Source organism: Drosophila melanogaster, chromosome 3R (assembly GCF_000001215.4).
Source record: "Drosophila melanogaster chromosome 3R".
Classification (NCBI taxonomy): Eukaryota; Metazoa; Arthropoda; class Insecta; order Diptera; family Drosophilidae; genus Drosophila; species Drosophila melanogaster.
Window position 1 is genome coordinate 16,422,084 of NT_033777.3, and position 20,949 is coordinate 16,443,032.

A 20,949-nucleotide genomic window follows, 5' to 3' on the forward strand; every position below is an offset into this window, starting at 1 on the left:
CCTTTGTTCTTGCCCAGAAGCTGTTGTCAAGCCTTGAAGGCGCAGCTTTCGAGGGACAGGTTCCTGCGGCCAGTGGATTTGTGTTTTTATACTTTTTTGATACTTTTCTCTGAAAACGTATGGATTTTGGCACAAATATTTGTCGAAGAGTGTGATTTATGGCCAACAGATTCGAGCTTAAACTAGAGGTTAATGGCTGCAGTCGATCCTCATGCGAATGCAAGGAATGTAACCCAGTTTTCCGCTTTAATGATATGAAAACCGAAAGTCTCAAGAGGAAGAGCCCACTTGTTCGTGTGGGCTTCACTGTACGGGTGAGTGTGGGCGGTTTGGCCTTAGATACTTTTTCCGTAATACATAATGCTTGGTTCTTGACTGCCATTACGCTAAATATAGCAATTACAAGCCAATTGCGAATCACAAATGCCATTGAAAATGCATTCAACAAAAGGCAAGATCGCAGGGTTATGGGCGGGGGGCGGTGGGCGGTGGGGTATGGCTCACACGCACATTTAGACTCCATGAATATATGTACATGTGTGTACGTGTGGGCCAATGCATTCGAGTCCGTTGGTGTGCGTGAGTAATTGGCAACAACCGCAATATTCTGTCATTTGCTTCGAAATCAACGCAACAAACTAACGTTAAAAGGTTCTGTTTGAAAAGGGGGGATCCTACCCCCCACCGCTACTTCTCAAGCTCCCCCTCCCCCCCTGGTGACCCCTTTACATTGTAACGCAATGACAATGGCAACCTTCACACAGAAAATCGTTCATTAAGAAAATTATGGAGCTGTTATATGAAAATAAATGGGGGCAGGTCGCCGCGTATGTTATATGATGCGAAAGTGCTGAAAGCAAAACAGAAGAAAGAAAATGATTTAGGCTGCTCAGTTTCAAGATGGGAATAACGAAGGAATTGTTTTCAGGCCTGTGAAATCAAAAGTAATTTGAACTATAAATGTGGGTTGTATAGAATCCATCCTTAAAAAGCAATTATTTATTACTAATATATATACCGTAAGAACGTTTCATTTATCTCCTTAATATCTGTTATACATGTAAAATACAGAATTAAAAATTATTTATTTTTTATAGTTTACTAAAGCTATAAAATACTGAATAGAAAACTTTTCGACGAATTTGCTCCAATTGCTGTGGTATAATTGAACTATTAAATCACCACAATCACTGCACTTTATCTCTTATCAATTGAAAACATTCATTCGCATGTTATCCCACCGAAAAATCAAATGCCTCACATGAAAGACCCATGACTGCAGCCAGTCGCAGTCTCACTCAAATTGCCACTCAAATCCGAAAGCGAGTGGAAGTGAGCCACTGGAATCTGGAATATGGGTGGAGACACCTCGCTGCCTCTCGCTCTGCGCCGTATGGCCATCTCGTTCTTGCGGAGACAAGGAATCTCAGTCACAGCAGGCGGTGGCAGCAACAACAAAAGGCAAGGCGTCGCCCTGGGCAACAACAGAAACAACAAGAATAAACCAAAAATCAACCACGACAATTTATGAAACACAAAAGTGGAAAGCAACAAACAACAACAAAAAATCAAAAAGCAAACTTAAATGGCGACGACGACGAAGTGGCGGCACTGATTTTGAACGACAGAAGGGGTTGAGCCCACAAAGGGGTGGGGGTTTTCAGGGAGAAGGAGCTTGGAAGGGGACAGGACAAGAGTGGCAATGGCTGCGGGCACACACAGGATAATAAATAATTGCCGACATCGGCAGGAGACTTCGCTCAGAACGCTGGCAACATAATTTTTGCAGCCCAAACCTGTCAATGTACCTTCGCATCCGAGAGATGCACATGTTAGGCCCCTCGAGGTGCTTCCGCCCCAGACACTGGGAGAAATGTCGTGCTCTATCGTATTTATTAGAACTTATCGTTATCTATATGTAATGTTTGATGTAATTGTTGATTCTAAAATCTCCAGCTAATTAGTATCGAACTAAGAATGGTTTTCTTTTGCAAAAGGTTACCTTTTTTTCGGTTTTAATTTTTCTTTAGTGCACCTGAGCCGCTTAGCCATGTGCTGGATGCGTGGAAAGTTAATCCTGGATAAGCGACGCCTTTGACACTGACAGGAGGATCAGGGCCAGGAATACAGGGATACGGACAGAGGACCGACAAACAGCTGGCCAAGTGGCCAATTTCATTTTCAGTCATAATTCCCAGGGGCGGGGTGGGAAATGCGGTTGCAAGGTCACCCAACGCTTCTAGGCTAGACGATTGCAGCACCACCACTCCACTCCACTCCATTCCATTCCAGTTGCGTGATCCGGGTAATTATCCTACCCAGAGCAATCGATCCATCGATCGATCGAACGATTGATCTGCACAGGCAGCAGATCCGTGACATTTGATGGACATTTGCCGCCGCTGCCGTTTTCTGTTTGCCGTTTTCAGTTGCACTTCACATTGCGCCGAAGTGGATTGTGGTCAGTTGGGGTCTACTAATCAAATAGCCTGGGAGATCCAGACTTGGGCCTCCGCCCCACTGTAATCTGCTCTTACAGCCTTCAATCAACTCATTAGAATCTCAATTCCACAAGCTGACAACATAGCAAATTGCCATTGACGTTGCAATTGTGAAATCAGAAGCGTTTCAATGTTTAAATGAGACAATTTGTAGCCGCTTAAATGGTCACAATAGGTTGCAATGGAAAAATGTTGTAAATAATATTAAACAAGAATGAAGGCTGTAGATACAATGTATCAACGACGAGGTCAGGCAATAATTTATTTATCAACTGAAAAGTATGAATAGATAGGTTTTTTTAAGAAATGGCCTATATCATTAATATCTATGGGCATCTAAATTTTAAATATTTAATAATGGAAGGATGAAAATAAAAAATATAGCAACCACCGAATTGTGATAGGCCCCGGCGAGATTCGAACTCACGATCTCCTGTTTACTAGACAGGCGCTTTAACCAACTAAGCCACGGCGCCCATATACATTGCCCCTTTCAGAAGTACTTTATGAGGTTCCATATTTTGAAAAGTGGAGTACTATTCATGATTTCCATTTAAGATAATTAAACTTTGTCCATAGATACTTTCAAACTTCAACAAACTTAGTGATAATAGCTGATATGCAACGGAAAAAGGTACTTCCAACTTCCACTTAATAAATTGCCTCCACGCAAGTTTAAAATGTTGATAAGGTCAAATCTAATCTAAATATATTATCATCTATATTTAGATACAATAACTTATTATTTATATGCATAAGTATATTGAAAATGTATTTATTCGGTGTTTTTTAAACAAAGAACGAATTTCAATTAAAAGCATAGTTCTCTTGGATGTTTTTGACTTTTTCTTTAAGTTTGATTTACATGAATTACGTGAGTTTACAACATCGGTCAAACACGGAGAAATAAAATTACTAATGCTGATCTCAAATTCATCGGAATTTATGCACACCTCCGTATGTTTTTCTTGCACCTTTTTACTTTTACTATATCGTCGTAAAACCACAGCGAATCAAAATTTCATTTGCTTGTACGACTTGAATATTTATTCAAAAACGTAAGGATATTTGGGCCAAGTACAGTAAAGACCGCTTATGATAGGTAACGAATAATTCTTAACTGGAGAAATTGAAGAACTTAATAAGAATTAATTGCATAGAACTAGCAAAGAAATGCATCTATATTGTAGGAATTAGTGCTTGCATTTCAGAACGAAATGGGTTTTAAATGGGCTCCACTGCTCATAAGCATGCTCGTGTTTATTTGCGCAGGGTAACAATTTGAAATTTGGCTCAGGCTGCAATTTGGCGGCGTGTTTTGCATATTATCAGCTAATTTCCTTCCGAGATAAGCACTCTTTCTCCTAAACTCGCTGCCCCGCCATGAGTATAATTTATGCCCCACAGTTCTCCATCTTCTAGCCGCATTTCGAGTGAGTGGCTGGTTCTGTGCAACAAAAAATATTTATGCAAATCAAGCTGCGCTTTGTTGCAGCTCCTCCAGCCATATTTTATTGCATTTTCAAATATAATTGCGCCTCGCGTTGGGCATGAATATGGACATGGACATGGGCACATATTTCCACTTGGAGCAGCTTTGCACCGGCGATTTAATCTCGTTTAATTGCTGCGACTAAGTGCGGATATGTCGGCCAGAAGGGGGATTACTTGCAGTCAGCTGCCGGCAATCGAAATTGCATCAATGTCAAGCATGTGGAGCGGCTTTCGAGGCAAAAAAAAAAAAACACGCCGGGTTGCACAAAATGATGGCCTGCTGCACACCTTGTCCCTGTGCTCCGTGCTCCGTGCCCCTGCCCCAAAGATTTTCCGCATTAATATTGCAATTTTATGAAAACAAGAACATCGCTCGCCGAAAGGGCCGCGTCTCCCAGTCGCCGGACTCAATTGCACCTGCCCATTTAGCGCATGCCGCGCTAGTGACAAGTCATTTTGAATATTCCTGTCCAGGGTCCGCATGAAAAGGATACTTTCGAAGGATAATGCGAGCAAGCACTTGCCTTGAAAAGACTAGCCAATACTCTTTTGAAAGTAGGTGTAAAATAATATGGCTATACTTTATTTTAATCGTCATTACAATCTTTACAATTGTTCGGTGGTATATGAAAAATATTTAACTCTGATTAAAAATATACCATGCAATCCCTGATTTAAAAAGGTAAAACCATTTAACATCTAAATCCTAAAGTTTTTTATTAAAAAGATATCGTGGGATCCATCCAATACTCCATATTCTGAGTAGCAACTCCAATTTGAAAGTTTATTTGCATGTAACTCTTGATCATATTTGAGAGGGGAAACTGCTTCACGAAATAGAGTATTTCGAGTGTTTTTATAATTGCAATGTAATATGTAGTTAATTTCACTCCAGGGGTGGCTTTTTAAACTTGGTAACGCTGCCTAGATCATGTGGCCCTTCCGGCAAAGTGCCTGCCCACTTGGCTCGAAATTAATAACGTTATTTTCGCATTAGGAAGCAGCCATGACACGGCCAGTTATGAGCATTTCGCGTAATTACGCTAATTATAGTATTCATTTTCCCCACGACTCCAGCGGCTCTTGAGTACTGGCGATTTTGACAACCCCGACGATCGATGGCATCAAGGGCGATTAGCCAGCCACTTGAAGATACGCGTCGACCTGCAGCGCCCCAAGTTGTTGCAACTTGAGTTCGGGTTGCAATTTCAAAAGCGATTATGCTAATTGACCCAGTGAGCAGTGGCTCTTTGTAAAGGGACTCTTATCCAGCGACAGGGCGCAATTTTATGCAATTAATGCCGCAAATTCGGTGTACTTTTTTGTAACCGAAATGCCATCTAAAATGGACACCCTACGAGCTGCTTGCTCCATATAAAAAAATGTAGGGCCTCGGCCAAATTTGCATGGCAACAAAATATAGAGTACAATAAATATTTAAATTTTATTGCGCCCCTCGGCCAACATCCATCAGCGAAATTAGCAGCGAGACCGGGCGAAAAAAAATAAGAAAGAAATAAAACTTAAAAGCGTTAAATTTACGAGGTCTGCACAAAGTGCTCGACACATTTACGGGCCAAACATGGCCGGGCCAACTCTACGATTGGTCTTCTCTTTTGGAAACTCAAGTAGGTTTTTCATTTTCTTTCTCGTTTTGTGGGAGAGGGAGGAGTGGGGGGGATTCGCTTCCATTTCGCATGCGCGCGCATTTAAATTCACTTCCGTTTTTGCCGCAAATTATTGTGAGTGTGTGTGTGTGTGTCTGGCTTTGAGTGCTTTGTGGGCTGCCATAAATTCATAACTTTGTGGAAAATCATAAAAACAGAATTTATAGCTTAATTATATATGTACACTCTCGTGAGCGCGGAAAGAAGAGCCAAGTGCACAGTTGGCCTCAACTTGGCCATTTCATTTTCTGCATTTCACGCTGATGATTAAGTGCCGCACACCCTCACAGTTGCCTATACCAATACGTACTAATACAATTGCATGCATAGCACACTAAAAATATAAAATCAGCTTACTAATGTTAAAATTATTGAAATAACCATCATAAAACGTTATTTTAACTAACTAGCGTTGAGAATGCAAAGTCCAACAATTATAGTAAAACGAATAAGCCTTTTGGGTTACCGTTTAGTTTTCCCCCAACAACCTTTTCTTTGTAATTCTCAAATGGTTTTAGCCACAAACTTCAGGTGATATTTCTCCGAGTGTGGAAGCGCGGATTTTTCGCTAGCATTTATGCTTAAATGCGCTGCAATTGTTCTTAAAACGCTGCCAACCTGCACGCGATGATGGAAAACCTCAACGATTTCCATTTTATTCTGGCCGTTGTTTTTTTTTTTTTTTTTGTTTTGACTGCGGCGGCTGTTGCTCATAACTTACAATTACGTGCAGCATTTTCTTTTGTTTCTTATTGATTTTTCGTTTTCTTTTTTATTTTTGCACTGAGGCGAAGAAACAAAAAATTGGGTTAAGCTGTTTTGCATTTGCAGTGAGTCCACACGCGCCCAGATAGACGATTCCCACGATTCTTTCAGCCTCGCAGATTGGATATGGCCTGCAGGAGGAGCAGAAGGAGCAGGAGGAACAGGACCTGCAGACAGTTTGTCTATAAAGTTCTCCCCCGACCAGAAAATGAGAACCTCTTGCATAAAGCCAATTAAATTAAGAAATCTGATGCAGTCCGACGACAACAACACAAGCAGCAGCAGCAGCAAAACAACGACACATGGAATGAACAAAAAATCGAAAAGAAAAAACAGAATACAGAAATGAAATGATGCAGAAACGTGAATCACAGAGGAATCTCACTCCCACCTCCAGACGAGCATTTCAGCTCCATCCGTCTCTGTTGCTCCGTGCGGATGAGCCTGGCAATTGGTATTTTACAACAAACAGAGCTCGCGTTCAGCTTATTTAACATAAATCGAATGGCTACTGAAATACACCCGGTCAGCCAGTCAGTTAGCCAGTCGTCTTATCTCCTGACTTTGACTGCAGTTCTCCTGGCTGCCGGGATGTGTGTGATGCACTGCACCCGAAGAAAAGAAGCGGCTATTGCCGAAAACAAGTATACGCCACGTTGGAGGGCGGTATGAAGATATACCAAAACATGAAACATATAGATCAAATCAAATTTTAGATATAAAACAAAGTTATATTCAATTTATATATTATATTTATATAATTGAATACGAGTTTTTTATAAAATATGATATTATTATATAAGTTAAAAATTTTGCCTTTGTATTAACTTTGTTTTAAGCTTCTTGATATACAATACTACATTTTTTCATGTGTTTTGGGACGCTGAGCGAATTTCATTGAGTAAAGGCAAATGCAAAGGTAAAGCAAACGACCTTTAGAAAAATTGTTGAGGTTCGAGGAGTTGTTTGTGTCTTTTGCAGACAAATCACGACCCGCGGAGGAAGCCAGCCGGCCATCTAGTTGAAGGGAACGGTCAAGAGGGGATTGGAACCGATTTCACACCTCCTCCACACAGGAAAAAATCAAAAAAAAAAAAAAAACAAGACGGACTGACCCAACTAATAAGAGTCAGCTTCACAAAAAAAAAACAGAGGAGAAAACAGCAACTGCAACACCTCTCAACGGCGACAACAACAACATGGCATAATAAATAAAAGCCAAGTAGCTGCTGCTGCCTCGGAGTCTGGGTCTGCATTTGGGCCTGGTCTTTTGGAGCTCGCCTTGGAGTATGGCCTGGAGTCCGGACTCCACTCCAGCACAGCCACAGCGGAGAGTCTGCTGGGCCCTGTGATTTTCACAAGTTGATATCGCAAACACAAAATGTTAATGAGCAATTTCGAGATGGTGCGAAGTGATTTCATTATTTAAACTTTTTTTTGTGGTTTGCTTAGTTTTTGCCTTTTCCTCGCTGTCTTTGTCTCCGGGATTGGACAGAGGCTGGGGGTTTCTTTTTTCGGGCTTTGGGTAAGACTTTTATTACTGCTGCTGCATTGGGTAATGAAAGCGAAATAATTTTAATTGGCACTGGCTGGCAGCACTTTTATTTTGGACTCTTTCGATGCCAAATTAATTATTTCCTGTCAAATTAGTTTTGAGTTTCGGCATAAATTACGAGCGGGTCGCTATGAATATGCATTGCACTCAGGTTTCCTTATCGCCGCCAAATGTCACCTGTCGTGCGATGTCACGTTGGGTTACTTCAAAACATTGTTCCGCCGCATAAATTAAGGCCAGCAACGTTGATTAATTGGGTCGCGTTTGATGATTAAAACATAAATTGCAATGGATGCAGTAAACGTGGCCACGGATACTGCGACTACGTGTGCCCAGGACGAGCACAGTGTAAGGATATGGAAAGGAGCCCGTGTTAGGGTTGCCTGGCACTAAAATTACACTTAATTAAACAACAACCCATTAAGGATCCACATCGTGACGAGCCCCTCGCGCAAAAGTGAGTGGAGAAGGGGACTCAAAGGGTTGGAGTATTCGACGAATTTTATATGGGGACTATCAACTTATCCAGGGTCTTGCCACAAAATTGATCAGAATGTCAGAAAAAATTGTGAAAGCTCGTAATTCTAAAAAAGACTTGGCAAAGCTATCACACACATCTTTTGTATCATCTAATGACTCACGAATATCAATCATATGAATAAGTATATGCACATCTGGTTAGATAGGTCGTTATGAATATTATTCAATGCGCTAAAACTCTGTTATTTTAGTAACCAAGCAAATTCAGTCACAAAATGTTACAATACCTGCTGGTTTGCTTCGTTCTACTCATCAGACGCCGCACCGACGGCAGCCTGTGTGCCACAAAGTTCATAGTGCGCGTGCCTCGCGACAAGGACATTGGCTTGATCTTCGGTGAGCTGCAATTGCGATTCGCTATGATTCTTCGATTGAGAATCAGATCCCAACAGATCTGACCGTCACCAATCGCATCAGGAGTGACAAAAGGGAGACGCTGGACTTCAATGTCGTCTCGAATGGGGAATGCACTGTGAACACGACCCATGGGGAGCAGGTGCACGCGATGGGAAGGATCTTTGGCGGGGATTTTGGCTCCGTCGAACCGGGCAAGAGTGAAACTGTCTCCCTGGTCTGGCCCACTGTGGTAGGTCCAATGATCATTGATTCTTATAGATTTACACTTGCATATTGACATATTGGCATATGAAATTGCACATTCCACATTTGCTTACAGTCTCTGTACAACCGTGTGGGCAGCTGCCCCATTCTAATCTCAGCCACAAGTGCCCACGCTACGGATGCAGTGGCAACCGCGAGGCAGGTGCTGCACTTTGACACCCGCTTTGAGACCCTGGATCCGCACGGCAACAAGCTGCGCCGGCGGAAGGATTACAAGGACTGTCGCAACTGGGACAAGGATTACCTGCGCAACTGCACACCGCTGAACTGTGAGGAGCGTTACTTTGGGAAACGGAGCTTTTTCAATAGGGAAACGGAACAGTGCGAACCGGTGACTGATTGCTCGGCCCCAGGCGAGTACTACGACATCTTCAGCAACGAGCGCGTCGATCCTGGCAATTTCGTGTCCGAGGAGGAGCTGGACCTCATTAAGCAAGGAAAGTTCGACTTTAATTTTTTGGATTTGCGGGGGCCACCATCGGTAAATATTGTTAATACCAATAACTTTTTGTTTTTACCTTTTCTAAAATATTGAAAATCTGCGTGCGTTTAAATACCCATATCAACGCATTCTCACAGGCGCCATCTTACGTATTTGGCTTGAAGCTCGTGCACTGCTTGCATCGCAACAATGGGGTCAAGCAGTGCGTGCGTATGTACAAATTTTTTGTTGAGGAAGCACTAAAGTAAAGTCGTGCCACATGCGTGAATATGGCGCCGTGGCTTAGTTGGTTAAAGCGCCTGTCTAGTAAACAGGAGATCGTGAGTTCGAATCTCGCCGGGGCCTATTGGAACACGATTTGAGTGTGCCAGTAATATTTTTTCTATTATATTTTCTATTTCTATCAAGCTATTATTTTTATATACTAAATTAATCTTACCGTTTAGCAGCATGAGCCGAAAGCCAACAAAGCGCTTCCTTACAAGAAAAATACCAGGCCAACAAGGCACTTTGTCCATTCCAAGCATGAGAAGTCAGATGATTGCGACAATTTGCGTAAGCTAACCCTGGCCGATTTTAACGACTGCTTTCAGCATTTGCAGGATGGTCAGTCCGAGCCGGTCGCAGTTGAACCCACAATCGAGAAGAAAATCAAGAAAAAATCGCCATTTGAGGTGCCCATGCTAACGCAGCTCTATTACGACTGGTATCTTCCTTTAAGGAGCGATAGCTGGGGGGAAGGCGGAGAAATCGGTGCCATAGGTGATCCCAGTCCACAAAATGTCTCATCGGGATCGGAACCCCTCATCACGTGGATCGGCAAGCTGGATTGGAAGGGCTGGCTGTTCCTGATTCTCAGAGGAAGCTTTTTCGTGAGTTTGTGATGTCGGTGCCCGAACAATGTAAATTTATATTATACAATTATTGCAGATCTTATTGCTAATTGTGTTTCAGGTTTTCGCCACTCTGACGGCCTATTTTATAGTGTGTCTATTTGTCTATGGATTTATGGAACTGTATGGCTTGTGGACTAGTGACGATGCACCCGAGACATTTATGTTGGACTCCAGTTCTCAATCCACCGCCTACAATCTCGTCACCACAGAAAGTTTGATGTCACATCGATAACCGAGTTTTAAGAATTTTAAATGTGAATTTATGGTCTTTTTATAAATATTTAATTGTATATTACTGGCTTTAATGTTGGAAATAATGAATTATTAAAATGTAAAATTTTTTAATATCTAGCCAAAGGAAAATAAATCGAGTTTTTGTATAGGGAATACCCTAATCAAATAAAAAGCAGTGTTGCAAGTTGAATTTACATCACACAAACAAAAACCATTCGCTTAAAATTCCTGCTCGGCAAATCTTTTTAGTTTATTTAATTTAATTTAACCGGCTCGGAGTAGAAATGGGAACCGAGGAGGAGCTGATGTTCCGCAACTTCCAGCGCCTGAAAAGCTACATCTTCGACGACGAGAAGGTGTCCACCACCACATCCCGCGAGCAAGTGAGTAATCCCCGAATGTCGCCCAGGAAAAGATAAGAGCCGATGAATACTTGCAGCAAAAGACGGAGAGTTCGGTGGAGAAATGCTTCGACCGCTTCGAGCAGATAATGTTCACCGACCCGCGCCTCACCCAGATCTTCCGGCTGGAGCACCAGTACTACCTGGACGCGATGCTGAGGCGGCTGCCGTCCAATTACGAGTGCCTGGACAGCAGTCGCGCGTGGTGCGTTTACTGGATCCTGCAGGCGGCCCAGCTACTTAGCTTTAACTTCGACGACCAGACATTGAACCACGTGGTCCAGTTTCTAAGCAAGTGCGTCTTTGAAGGATATTTCTCTAATAGGCATCCTTAATGCTCCAATCACTCTTTCATAGCTGCCGTTCGCCGACTGGGGGTTTTGGAGGAGGACCTGGACAGTATGCCCATCTGGCGCCCACCTATGCAGCAGTGAACAGTCTGTGCATCATCGGAAGCGAGCAGGCGTACCGTGCCATAGACCGACCGACTTTGGTCCAGTTCCTGTTCAGTGTACGTGACTCAGACGGCTCCTTCCGGCTCCACGTGGATGGTGAGACGGATGTGCGTGGCGCCTACTGCGCAATCTCCTGCGCAAAGCTGCTAAATCTTCCCGAGCCAGTGATCAAGGAGCTATTTGCCGGCACTGGCGACTGGATAGCCCAGTGTCAGACATACGAGGGAGGATTTGGAGGAGCCCCTGGTCTGGAGGCCCATGGTGGCTACACCTTCTGCGGAATCGCGGGCCTGGCGCTGCTCAACGAGGCTGATAAGTGCGACAGGCAGGCTTTGCTCAAATGGACACTGCGCCGTCAGATGACCTACGAAGGCGGCTTCCAAGGGAGGACCAACAAACTGGTTGATGGCTGCTACTCCTTCTGGGTGGGAGCCACCATTCCCATTACGCAGGCAACGCTATCCGGCGTCGATAAGCAAATGGAGCACACCCTTTTCGATGTGGAGGCCCTGCAGGAGTACATCCTGCTCTGCTGCCAAAAGCAGAGCGGCGGGCTTATCGACAAACCCGGAAAGTAAGGGATTAATGCCAACATTGTGATGTTTTTTAATGTAAAACCCATATTTTCAGACCGCAGGATCTCTACCACACATGCTATACTCTTAGTGGCGTTTCCATTGCCCAGCACTCGGAGTGCGCCAGCAGCCCCCAGGTCCTGGGCGACACCATTAACGAGCTACTGCCTACCCACCCACTGTTCAACATCCCACCAAAGTCAGTTGCAGCTGCCAGGAGCCACTTCAGCAATTCCAATGACACAGAGTTCTTGGGGAAAGACAGTCCCAGCAAGGAGGAGAGTTAAGGCTTCAGGTCAGGAGGAGGAGCCTGCGTAATGAGGACGTTTTGCTGGTGGTTTACCTTTAAAGAACTAAACTTGGTTTAATAAATTAATCTTTGAAATATTGTATTTTTCGCTTCTTGTATAAATGTACTTATTGGAAAAGGAATTGATTAAAATGTTTAACGTTTTCTAAAAAATATTTATGTCATATATTATTTCGAAATAAAATTATTATGTTTTCAAATAAATTCATGTGTGATTTTGTACAACAACCCAATTGCTCATTATAAAAAAAAATGAGATGAAACAAATAACTTTTATAAATGTGGCTTTGAATCCGAAAGCTATTATTTTGCCCCCAATGTATTTCAGCACGTTTATATGTGAATGGTAAAACATGAATAGTTTGCGTTGTGAATGGCATTTTGGGACTGATTTCAAATCGCAGCTTTGCCTTCGCATCCTTTTTATGTTCTCCAGCCACAGGACATTGAAGAGGAGGACGCCTGCCCAGGGCATTGACCGCCGGGAGTACATTGGTCACCTGGTCGATGAGTATTATACGACAACCAACATCGGTAAGGTTTTTATTCACGTCATTTTGCCGGTGTGAATTCATTTTTGATTTTCATTATTAGAGGCCCAGCAGCAGGTGACTGCTAATTTGGCCAATTTTGCATACGATCCCATCAACTGGTCGCATCTCCTGGAGGCGGACGCCTTGGATGTATTTGTGGCATCGCTGGAGACACAGGATCAGCTATTAAAAGTGCACGGAATTGCGGCATTGTGTAACCTTTGCCTGGGTAAGCAAACATTTGATTTTCAAACCAACCTTGTTCATCATATTCTTATTGCAGACAAAACGGCTGCCAAATTTATCAGAGAGCAGCTAAAACTGCTAACCGGCCTCTTTGTGCGCACTGATCACCCGGAAATAGTACTTCACAGCCTGGCGCTCTTTTACCAATTACTGGAATTTGGTGAACGGACTGAACGGGATTTACTTCTGAGCCCTGCGGTGCTAAGGACGGTGCAAGAGTGGCGGGTCAAGGCCCACGATGAACGCATCGTTAAACTTTGTCAGTTGCTGCTGCAAGATTTCGCAACACGCACAGAGGTTGTCCAGCTGCAAAAGGCTTCCCCAAACGTTCCGACAGCTGAGCAGCAAAGCAGTGAAGCAGGTGCAAGTGGTTAAGCGGTTTTCCCAAAGCGATTTGGAGCAGTTTGCCCAGTTCACCGGCGACCACAACTACATCCATAGTCTGGAAACGCCCACCGAGGAGCGCCGCGTCCATGGAGCCCTGCTCAACGCGGTGGTGGCTGGTATAATGGGTACCCAGCTCCCTGGTCCGGGCACCGTGGTTCTAGAGCAGAATTTCAAGTTTCTGAAACCCTGTCGTATTGAGACCGACACCGTGGTGACCGTACGTCTGCTACAATCTCGCAAGATTTCCACCGTGGAGTACGATATAAGGCAGAACGACGAGGTGGTGTTCGCCGGCAGCGCCAAGTTGCTGACTCGCAACTAAAAAGACTAGCTTTGGTTCAATAAAAGTGGATGTTAGAATATTTATTTTACTACTTCTTTGAGGCCCGCTTGCCCTCGCCCTTCTTGGGAGGCGCCTTGCCGCGCAGCTTGCGCAGACGCTTCATCTCCTCCTTGAAGTCCTGGTGCTCATCGCGGAACAGTCCGTAGTCGCGAAGGTTCTTCATCAGCAAGTGCGTCTCCACGTGCCGCGGATACCAGTTGATCACGTAGTCCCGTTTGTGAATTGGTTCCTCCGAGAACATGCGAACCACCTGGGGAAGGTCGGATAAAACATGTTTACATTTTAATTAATAAATTTATTTCGAGAACATACCTTCATGGACTTCTCGTTTGTGGTGCGAGCCACTTCGCCGAAAATGCGATTTGAGAGGTAGTTCATCCGGCGAGCATACTGCGTGCCGACCTTAATCAGCTCCGTGTACTTGTGGGACATAGTTAATATTAGTTTGCTATGCTTTTCATGAAATAATTTAAGTTAAGTTTCTAAGTTTTAGTAAATTGCGGTTATGTCACGAAACAAAAACAAGCGACAGCTGATTTCCAAGTGCAGTTGGCATTCACACAAAAGGCCGACAATAGGGACATTCCTCAAATTTTAAACCTGTATTGACCGTTATTTTAAAGATTATTATAGAACATTTACTTGAAAACTGACTACAAAACAGCACTGGCGTCTATAGACAATTCAGTAAAATTAAAAGTAAAACCTTGTTATAAAAATGAACATATGCGAAATATAAGAAACCCACATTTTAGAACAATAATTTGTGGCTTCCATTATCGAAGGTTCAAAAAACATACTTCTTTACTAATATATATATAGACTTGAGCTCAAATTCGTCAAATTAGTTTTTATTTAAAATGAAAAGGAATTAGAGTATGTACCACCTTATTAGTCAACTGGAATAACAAAATTTTAGCAACAATCTAAGCATAAGGCTGCTTCCAATGTAATACTAAAACTTCTAGTCTATCTTAAACCGTCTCTATGGCCCCCCGTCGCCTGCCCTCCGATCCGCCAGTGGCCTCGTTTCCGTCGCTCCCAATAAAAGAAGTCTCCTCGGAGCTCTGCGTTGGGAGCACTTCACGGTTCAGCCCATTTAACTGGCTTAGCAGGGCGTTAGTTCCCCCCAGGGACGCTTCACGTGGTGAGCCGCTATGACCGGACAGCTGATCGTAGTGGAGCACGCGGATGGGTGTGTGTGAGCGGGAGGCAGGCGAGGGGTTTCCCCGAGAGTGCGGACTGTTGTTCCGTGAGTGCTGGAAGTCCTCGAGAGGAATCTCCTCCGACCTAGAATGAAAAAATATTACACATTTATTTATAACTCGATTAGGTGAAAATTAGTAAATTTTATAATTAACAAACACATAGAATAACGAGGACAGATAAAACTGGAGGGCTTAAAGGCATGCTATTCTTTGTTTATTTGTCAAAATAATATGCAAATAAATATAAAAATATAGGACAAACGATATCTTTATACATAATTATACAAGGTGGTATTACAAGCAAACTTAGTCAATCTTAAAGATTTTTTTTTGGCCAAGGAGCCAAAAATGTAGCAAATTTCGAGAATCATGTAAACAGCTCGATAAATTATAAAATAAACTTTTTGATGTCTTGGGCGTAATCCAATTAAAAAAAATAGAAAGACTAGTTTAGAATACTGCAATACTTTACAAATCTCAATTATAACAGAAACCATTCTAAGACTACAGAGCTAACGAAAATGTTTCATTGTTACCGCGGCCTGGGCATTCTAGGGCTGCTCTCCCGCGACCGATTTCCAGTACTTCTGGGCTGGGAGTTTTCCCGAGACTGCGAGGAGCTGTGGCTGCCCATGCTAACACTGGGCGATCGCTCCCGATCCGAGTGATCGGCCCTAAGATTCGAGCCCGAAGTTGAGCTGGGACTGCGGCGTCGGGAGCGGCCAGCGCTTTCATTTCTAATTCTGCGGGAAGACGCACAGATGAGGATGGAAATGAGGAACATGAGGACACACCGACGTGAACTTACCCTTCGATGGATCGATTCGGGGCCATCTGGGTTCGACTAACCCCAGCGCTATTGCTTCCACGCAGCACCGCTGCAAATCCCGGCACTCGATTGGCCGTGGAGAACATGGGACGGTGGTGACTACTGCGCGAACTGCTGCCACTGCTGTTACCACTTCCGCCGCTACTGGATGCGACCATTGTGCCACCAACAGCGTAGACGGGAGAGTCCATCTGTCCAGGAATCTCGATGAGTTGCGCAATCTGGTACATCTTCTTTTGTCGCGCCTTGCTACGACCCTTTGTCAACCTCTGCTTGGCAGCCATGCAACGGATGTGATCGTCGAACAGGAACTTAGCCGAGAGCAACGGAGTGCGGTTGTGAGTGACTCCGCCCCGGTGCACGGTGATGTGCAAGCAGCGCGAGTCATCCTTATCACCCTGCACCTCTACGTCCTGCAGAAAGCCAACGAACTTTGCCACGCCCCAGCCAAGCAGCTTTGCATCCGGCTCGACGAGAATTAGCTGCAATGCGTCAATGACCAGAAAGCGTCTTTGCTTGCTGCTGTCCTTGGCCACAACGGTGCAGGCTATTAGATCACTATTGTCTAGATGGATAATGGTTAGCCTTAATATATACATACATCATCGTAGGAGGAGTATACTTACTCAGATCGAGTACGTTCTCCACCTGAACCAGATTGACTACATTTGTAAGCGGCAATAGCGATTCCTTCTCATTCAAAAACTTTTGGCACGTGCGACGCAGCAGGAAGTAAACGCGAATGGCTCGGCGTGCCTTTTCCACCTCCCCGCAGGGAAGTCGTCGCGTAAAGTTGATTCCAGTAAGTGGCGTTCCCGTGGGAGGCAGTAGAATGGTGGAGTCCATGCACAGGAATTCCACGTTCAGTTGCGCCTTTCGCATCTCGTTGTATTCGTCTTCGAACAGGTCTAGGAAGATGTCCTCCGACTTGTAGAAGTTACGGATCACCACCATCGACTGATTGCGGGCGCTGAAGAGCAGATCCTGTTGTGCGGCGGTTATGCAGCGCGAATCATCCGAGCTGGGACGGGTGAAAGTGACCAGTAACTCCAAGGCAATCTCCACGGTAATCAACCGAATGCGGGACGCTTTAGGGAATTCAAATGGAATTATTAAAGAGCTAATGATAACCGGAGTTCGAACAGTTGTACATACATGGCTGACTGGACTGGGTGATGATGTTTAACAGATGCTCAATCAAGGCTGTCTTATAACTGAAGGCGCCACGGGTTGATTTTGCAAGAACCTGCTCGAACCACTCATTCTTGATGCCTATATGGAAAGGTACATAAAGATATTTATTAAGGAGACTATGATAGATGCATACGATTGATTAGTACGGGCAGTGGACGAGTTACATACCATCTGAACGGATTGGGACATGTACCAGAATGTGACATTTTCATTACACACAAAGAAAGCAATTAGAATGAAGCAAAAATGGGGTGATCAGAGCAATGGAAAGTTACACAACATTAGCCAAAAAAAACGTCAAATTGAGTTAAGGGAAATATCCATGAATATTACCTCTATTGTGCGACATAGCATATATGAGGCACAGCGACAGCAGGGCAAGGTAATCGTTTTCGGTGCAGTCCAAAGCATGCAGGACCGTGTCTAAAAACGGTTTGGCCATCTCAGCAAAGTCAGCCTTCGTTGAGGAAGATGACTTCTGCAGCAGCTGCTTTTCCTCGTCAGTTATGTTGCGCAGTTTAATCTGCTCCGCTTCAACCGCATCTGCTTGAGAGTCCAGTTCTGTGGTGGCTGGGGATGAGGACTCCACGCCACTGTCCTCGCTAAGGGCATAGCTGGACGAGCTGGACTGACCGGTGACTGTATCCAAGGCCTGTTCGAGACTCTCGTCGGGCTCGCCGAAGCCAGGCACAACCACCTCGCGGTGCTCAACGTATGAATTAAGAATCTCGGCTGCACCCTCCTTAAAAACGCTGTGGTCACCATTGAGGATAACCCAGGCCAGAGCGTGCACCAGAGGGGCATGCGAAACCACCAGGAAGACCAATGAGAGCAGGAAAAGGGCCACGATGGAGCTCACTCGCGGATTGTGCATCTCCTGTATGTCGATGTCCACATTGCGATTAAGCACAGCAGCTAGATTCTGGGTAACCACTGCCAGTGAGGGCGGGGGCGGAGCTGGTGTAAGTGAGAATATGTACAGAGGCACGAATAGCTTATGCAGCAAGTGCTCGGTTAACACCGCGTTCAGATCCTTGATTTCCAGTAGAAGAATGTCACTCAAATAATGCAAATGATCCAGATGCTCGGCAACCAAATTGGACAGCTTTTGATTCGATTGATGGCTGCGGATGAATTAAGAAATCAATACTATAAAACGAGGGACTATATTACAATAACTCTTACTCTATATCTGTGCGAACACAAGTGTCTAGTTCAAGAATGTGTTTGCCGATAAACCAGACCAGATTACTGAAATATGGAGCAGCCGTTCTAGGGAGAAAAAAATAGTTTAATGGAGCTCATGGGACTGAAGGCAAAGGTCGTACTTGTCTCGAATAAAACGCAACATGCTTGGATTTTGAACCTTGTAGACATTTAAGGAAATGGTGCGCACTGCAATTCTCACCATTGACTCGGGATGATTAAAGAACTTAATAGCCTCTGTATACAAGGGAAAGTCATTTGTGTGCTGTAAGGAATATGTCACATTAAATGGATGTAAATATGTGTTTTAGGCAATGCAAACCTCATTGTAAAAGAAGTGTATTGTGTGAGTGTTTAACTTTAGACTTAGCGTCTTTAAAAAAAGTATATAATAGCCCATCACATCCTCGTCGGAGAAGTCAAACTTGTGCACCATGATAGAATTTACATGGTTGTTGCTCAACAGATAATCTGCAACGTCATAGGAATGATTACGTCTACTGTATTATAGAAACTGTTGAAAATTGTACTTACACAGGGACGTCTCGTTGCGTATGTTCTCAAAGAGGATGTTGAGAGTCTGAAGGAGCTGCACGCAGACGAAACTCGAGCCTCCACTCTTTTGTCGCATTATGTGCAGGAAATACGATAGCATATTCTTCTCCAAGAAGAAGCTGTTGCAAATAATTAGATTAAGGTTTATTACATTGAGATGCTTAATACTCACTCAAACACCAGCGAGTCATGCTGGTCGCCCCAAATCAGGATCTCTGCGATGCAGCGCAGCGACTCCACCAGCAGGCCACGATTACTTTCCGACACGGTGGTGTTCTTCTCCAGAATGCTGTACAGGTACTTAAGGTGCTCCAGCGACAAGCGGTTTTTGGGCCGCCCACCCCAGGGTCCGCCAAACCAGCTGCGACTCCGGAACATGTTGGCAACTAGGATGGAATCAACTGGCCACGATCCGCCTGACTGCTCTCATATCAGGGTAAGGAGGAGTGCGGGAGCGCTGTTCTCTTGGATCTTTGCATGCACTACTGCTCACGGTCACGCCACTGGGTTGGCCCACAATAAGGGGGCACCTAATGCCTGCGATTGCACGAATCTAATATTGTAATTTGCGAATGGCGATTTTTTCCAACAAATTGCTCTTCTTCTTCACGGGGAACACAAGTGTCACAGTCAGCTGTTGCTTCCGCCCATATTTATGGTTATCGGTATCGAAGTAACAGAGATGACAAGTGGCTATTTTGTTGTGATTGCATGAGAACTGCGACTGGTTCACGACTTTTAAAAACCTCTCAAAAGAACCGTTTGAATTTTGTAAAACCAGACAGTAAAATTTGGAACAAACCTCATATATTAATAGCATATCACACCATGCATTTTACATTAAATATAATTAATGGATTTTTTTGGTACCGTTTGTTATGAAAATGGGTTCACATTTGCATATTCTACAGAGGTGAAAATGTACGAGAACTGAATTTGATACGTTTTGCTACAGTTTGACTATTATTTTACACATCATCCACGAATACGGCTTTATTTGTTGATCTGCAGAGCATTAGCTAGCTAGGTTTTTATTTAAAGTTGATGGAATACGAGCCCGTGTTGGGATCCTGTTGCATTTGGAAATTCTGTGTAGACAGTCCGAACGGTTTGAGTATCATGTTGCCCAGGTCCTTTAAGCTGGACATCATCTCGTTTTTGAGCTTCTCGTTGCGCTCGTTTATAATTGGCGGCAGCCGAATCTGAGCCTCGCGAGCCTCCTGCTGACCGGGATCGATCTCAGTAACTTTTTTGTAGTCCTCCAGAGCCTCGTCGGGCTTGTCTTCTTGCTCATAGAGCTTGGCGCGCCTGTAAGATGTAATTAGACTTTAGAAATTTTAAGGGAGATATTAAAATAAAGACCTTAAAAGCACCCTCACATACTCCGGCCACAGTTCTATAGCCTTTGTGCAGTCGTCGATGGCCGCTTTGTTGGCCTCCAGCTTAATCTTGGCAGCAGCCCTGTTTCCGTAGAGAACTGCTCGCTCCTTGGAGCTGGCCGAGGGGCAAATGTCTAAGGCTTCTGTGTAGGTCTTGGCGGCGCCTTCGGCGTCGTCATTTTTGAACAACTCGTTGCCCTCAACTTTCAGCTTATCGGCCTTTTCTTTGTTAGCTGTCAGCTGCTCTGGGCTGAGATCCTTCTCCCGTTCGCGCAACTCCTCAATGGTTAGCTCAGAGTCCACTGTCGTTGGTGTCGCGATGGAATCTCCACCAGCCGCGCCCTGTTCCGCTTCGTCATCCAACGCCAGCTGGTTTTGCTTCTCCACGATCTCATCCACGTCCTTTTCGCTCTGCCGCGTGCTGGTGGCCTCTTTTTCGGTTATCTCCTCCCCGATCGCATCATGGAATTCGTCGTCACTGTTGGCGTTGCCTGCCATTCTTTTTAAAATTGATCCTTACCGAATTTACTGGAGATTTCGGTTTGTTGTTCAGCAACAAATAAAGCTCCTCATGCTAACGATAACTGTGCATATCGATAACACCGATGTCGTA

General features: G+C 44.3%; 6 protein-coding genes, 1 long non-coding RNA gene and 2 other non-coding genes across 19 annotated transcripts; 5 read left to right on the forward strand and 4 right to left on the reverse strand.

Annotated features, from left to right (window-relative positions):
* Positions 1-2,903: 2,903 nt before the first annotated feature.
* Positions 2,904-2,977, reverse strand: tRNA:Thr-AGT-1-3 (transfer RNA:Threonine-AGT 1-3). The gene has a single exon. It is a non-coding gene; the product is annotated as a tRNA-Thr (tRNA).
* Positions 2,978-6,220: 3,243 nt separating this feature from the next.
* On the forward strand, positions 6,221-6,970 carry lncRNA:CR45631 (long non-coding RNA:CR45631). Of its 2 annotated transcripts, none has more exons than NR_125185.2 (1): positions 6,221-6,970. It is a non-coding gene; the product is annotated as a long non-coding RNA:CR45631 (long non-coding RNA). The 2 variants fall into 2 exon arrangements; NR_167792.1 differs by having other exon boundaries at positions 6,265-6,970.
* Positions 6,971-8,597: 1,627 nt separating this feature from the next.
* CG31279 (uncharacterized protein) lies at positions 8,598-10,814 on the forward strand. Of its 6 annotated transcripts, NM_001275702.1 has the most exons (6): positions 8,598-8,659; positions 8,714-8,858; positions 8,915-9,108; positions 9,199-9,624; positions 10,035-10,457; positions 10,540-10,814. In NM_001275702.1, the coding sequence occupies exons 2-6, from the start codon at positions 8,738-8,740 to the stop codon at positions 10,711-10,713; spliced, it is 1,338 nt and encodes a 445-aa protein (NP_001262631.1). In that variant the 5' UTR covers positions 8,598-8,659; positions 8,714-8,737; the 3' UTR covers positions 10,714-10,814. The 6 variants fall into 6 exon arrangements, with proteins under 6 accessions (NP_001262631.1, NP_732136.2, NP_001163630.1 ...); NM_169717.2 differs by lacking the exon at positions 8,598-8,659 and having other exon boundaries at positions 8,722-8,858; positions 10,032-10,457; positions 10,516-10,814; NM_001170159.1 differs by lacking the exon at positions 8,598-8,659 and having other exon boundaries at positions 8,722-8,858; positions 10,035-10,487.
* Positions 9,857-9,930, forward strand: tRNA:Thr-AGT-1-4 (transfer RNA:Threonine-AGT 1-4). The gene has a single exon. It is a non-coding gene; the product is annotated as a tRNA-Thr (tRNA).
* A 100-nt stretch (positions 10,815-10,914) lies between the features above and the next one.
* Fntb (Farnesyl transferase beta subunit) lies at positions 10,915-12,657 on the forward strand. The gene is made up of 4 exons (NM_142283.4): positions 10,915-11,098; positions 11,155-11,411; positions 11,474-12,145; positions 12,202-12,657. The coding sequence occupies exons 1-4, from the start codon at positions 11,000-11,002 to the stop codon at positions 12,431-12,433; spliced, it is 1,260 nt and encodes a 419-aa protein (NP_650540.1). The 5' UTR covers positions 10,915-10,999; the 3' UTR covers positions 12,434-12,657.
* A 158-nt stretch (positions 12,658-12,815) lies between these two features.
* Positions 12,816-13,983, forward strand: CG14881 (uncharacterized protein). Of its 2 annotated transcripts, NM_169718.3 has the most exons (4): positions 12,816-12,990; positions 13,051-13,218; positions 13,273-13,484; positions 13,573-13,983. In NM_169718.3, exons 1-4 carry the CDS (start codon positions 12,882-12,884, stop codon positions 13,942-13,944), a joined length of 861 nt encoding a protein of 286 aa, NP_732137.1. In that variant the 5' UTR covers positions 12,816-12,881; the 3' UTR covers positions 13,945-13,983. The 2 variants fall into 2 exon arrangements, with proteins under 2 accessions (NP_732137.1, NP_650541.1); NM_142284.4 differs by having other exon boundaries at positions 13,273-13,983.
* mRpS33 (mitochondrial ribosomal protein S33) lies at positions 13,962-14,514 on the reverse strand. Its single transcript, NM_079656.4, has 2 exons — positions 14,278-14,514; positions 13,962-14,215 (listed from the first exon to the last, which is right to left on the reverse strand). Exons 1-2 carry the CDS (start codon positions 14,395-14,397, stop codon positions 13,994-13,996), a joined length of 342 nt encoding a protein of 113 aa, NP_524380.1. The 5' UTR covers positions 14,398-14,514; the 3' UTR covers positions 13,962-13,993.
* Positions 14,515-14,796: 282 nt separating this feature from the next.
* On the reverse strand, positions 14,797-19,578 carry ema (endosomal maturation defective). 3 transcript variants are annotated; one of them, NM_142285.2, is made up of 11 exons: positions 19,130-19,578; positions 18,937-19,076; positions 18,725-18,873; positions 18,525-18,667; positions 18,382-18,468; positions 17,530-18,320; positions 17,158-17,274; positions 16,629-17,090; positions 15,982-16,567; positions 15,710-15,916; positions 14,797-15,255 (listed from the first exon to the last, which is right to left on the reverse strand). In NM_142285.2, the coding sequence occupies exons 1-11, from the start codon at positions 19,333-19,335 to the stop codon at positions 14,940-14,942; spliced, it is 3,204 nt and encodes a 1,067-aa protein (NP_650542.1). In that variant the 5' UTR covers positions 19,336-19,578; the 3' UTR covers positions 14,797-14,939. The 3 variants fall into 3 exon arrangements, with proteins under 3 accessions (NP_650542.1, NP_001262635.1, NP_001034058.1); NM_001275706.1 differs by lacking the exon at positions 17,158-17,274; NM_001038969.2 differs by lacking the exon at positions 15,710-15,916.
* A 181-nt stretch (positions 19,579-19,759) lies between these two features.
* Positions 19,760-20,924, reverse strand: Ttc1 (Tetratricopeptide repeat domain 1). 2 transcript variants are annotated; one of them, NM_001275707.1, is made up of 2 exons: positions 20,320-20,924; positions 19,760-20,265 (listed from the first exon to the last, which is right to left on the reverse strand). In NM_001275707.1, the coding sequence occupies exons 1-2, from the start codon at positions 20,832-20,834 to the stop codon at positions 19,989-19,991; spliced, it is 792 nt and encodes a 263-aa protein (NP_001262636.1). In that variant the 5' UTR covers positions 20,835-20,924; the 3' UTR covers positions 19,760-19,988. The 2 variants fall into 2 exon arrangements, with proteins under 2 accessions (NP_001262636.1, NP_650543.1); NM_142286.3 differs by having other exon boundaries at positions 19,923-20,265.
* Positions 20,925-20,949: the final 25 nt, after the last annotated feature.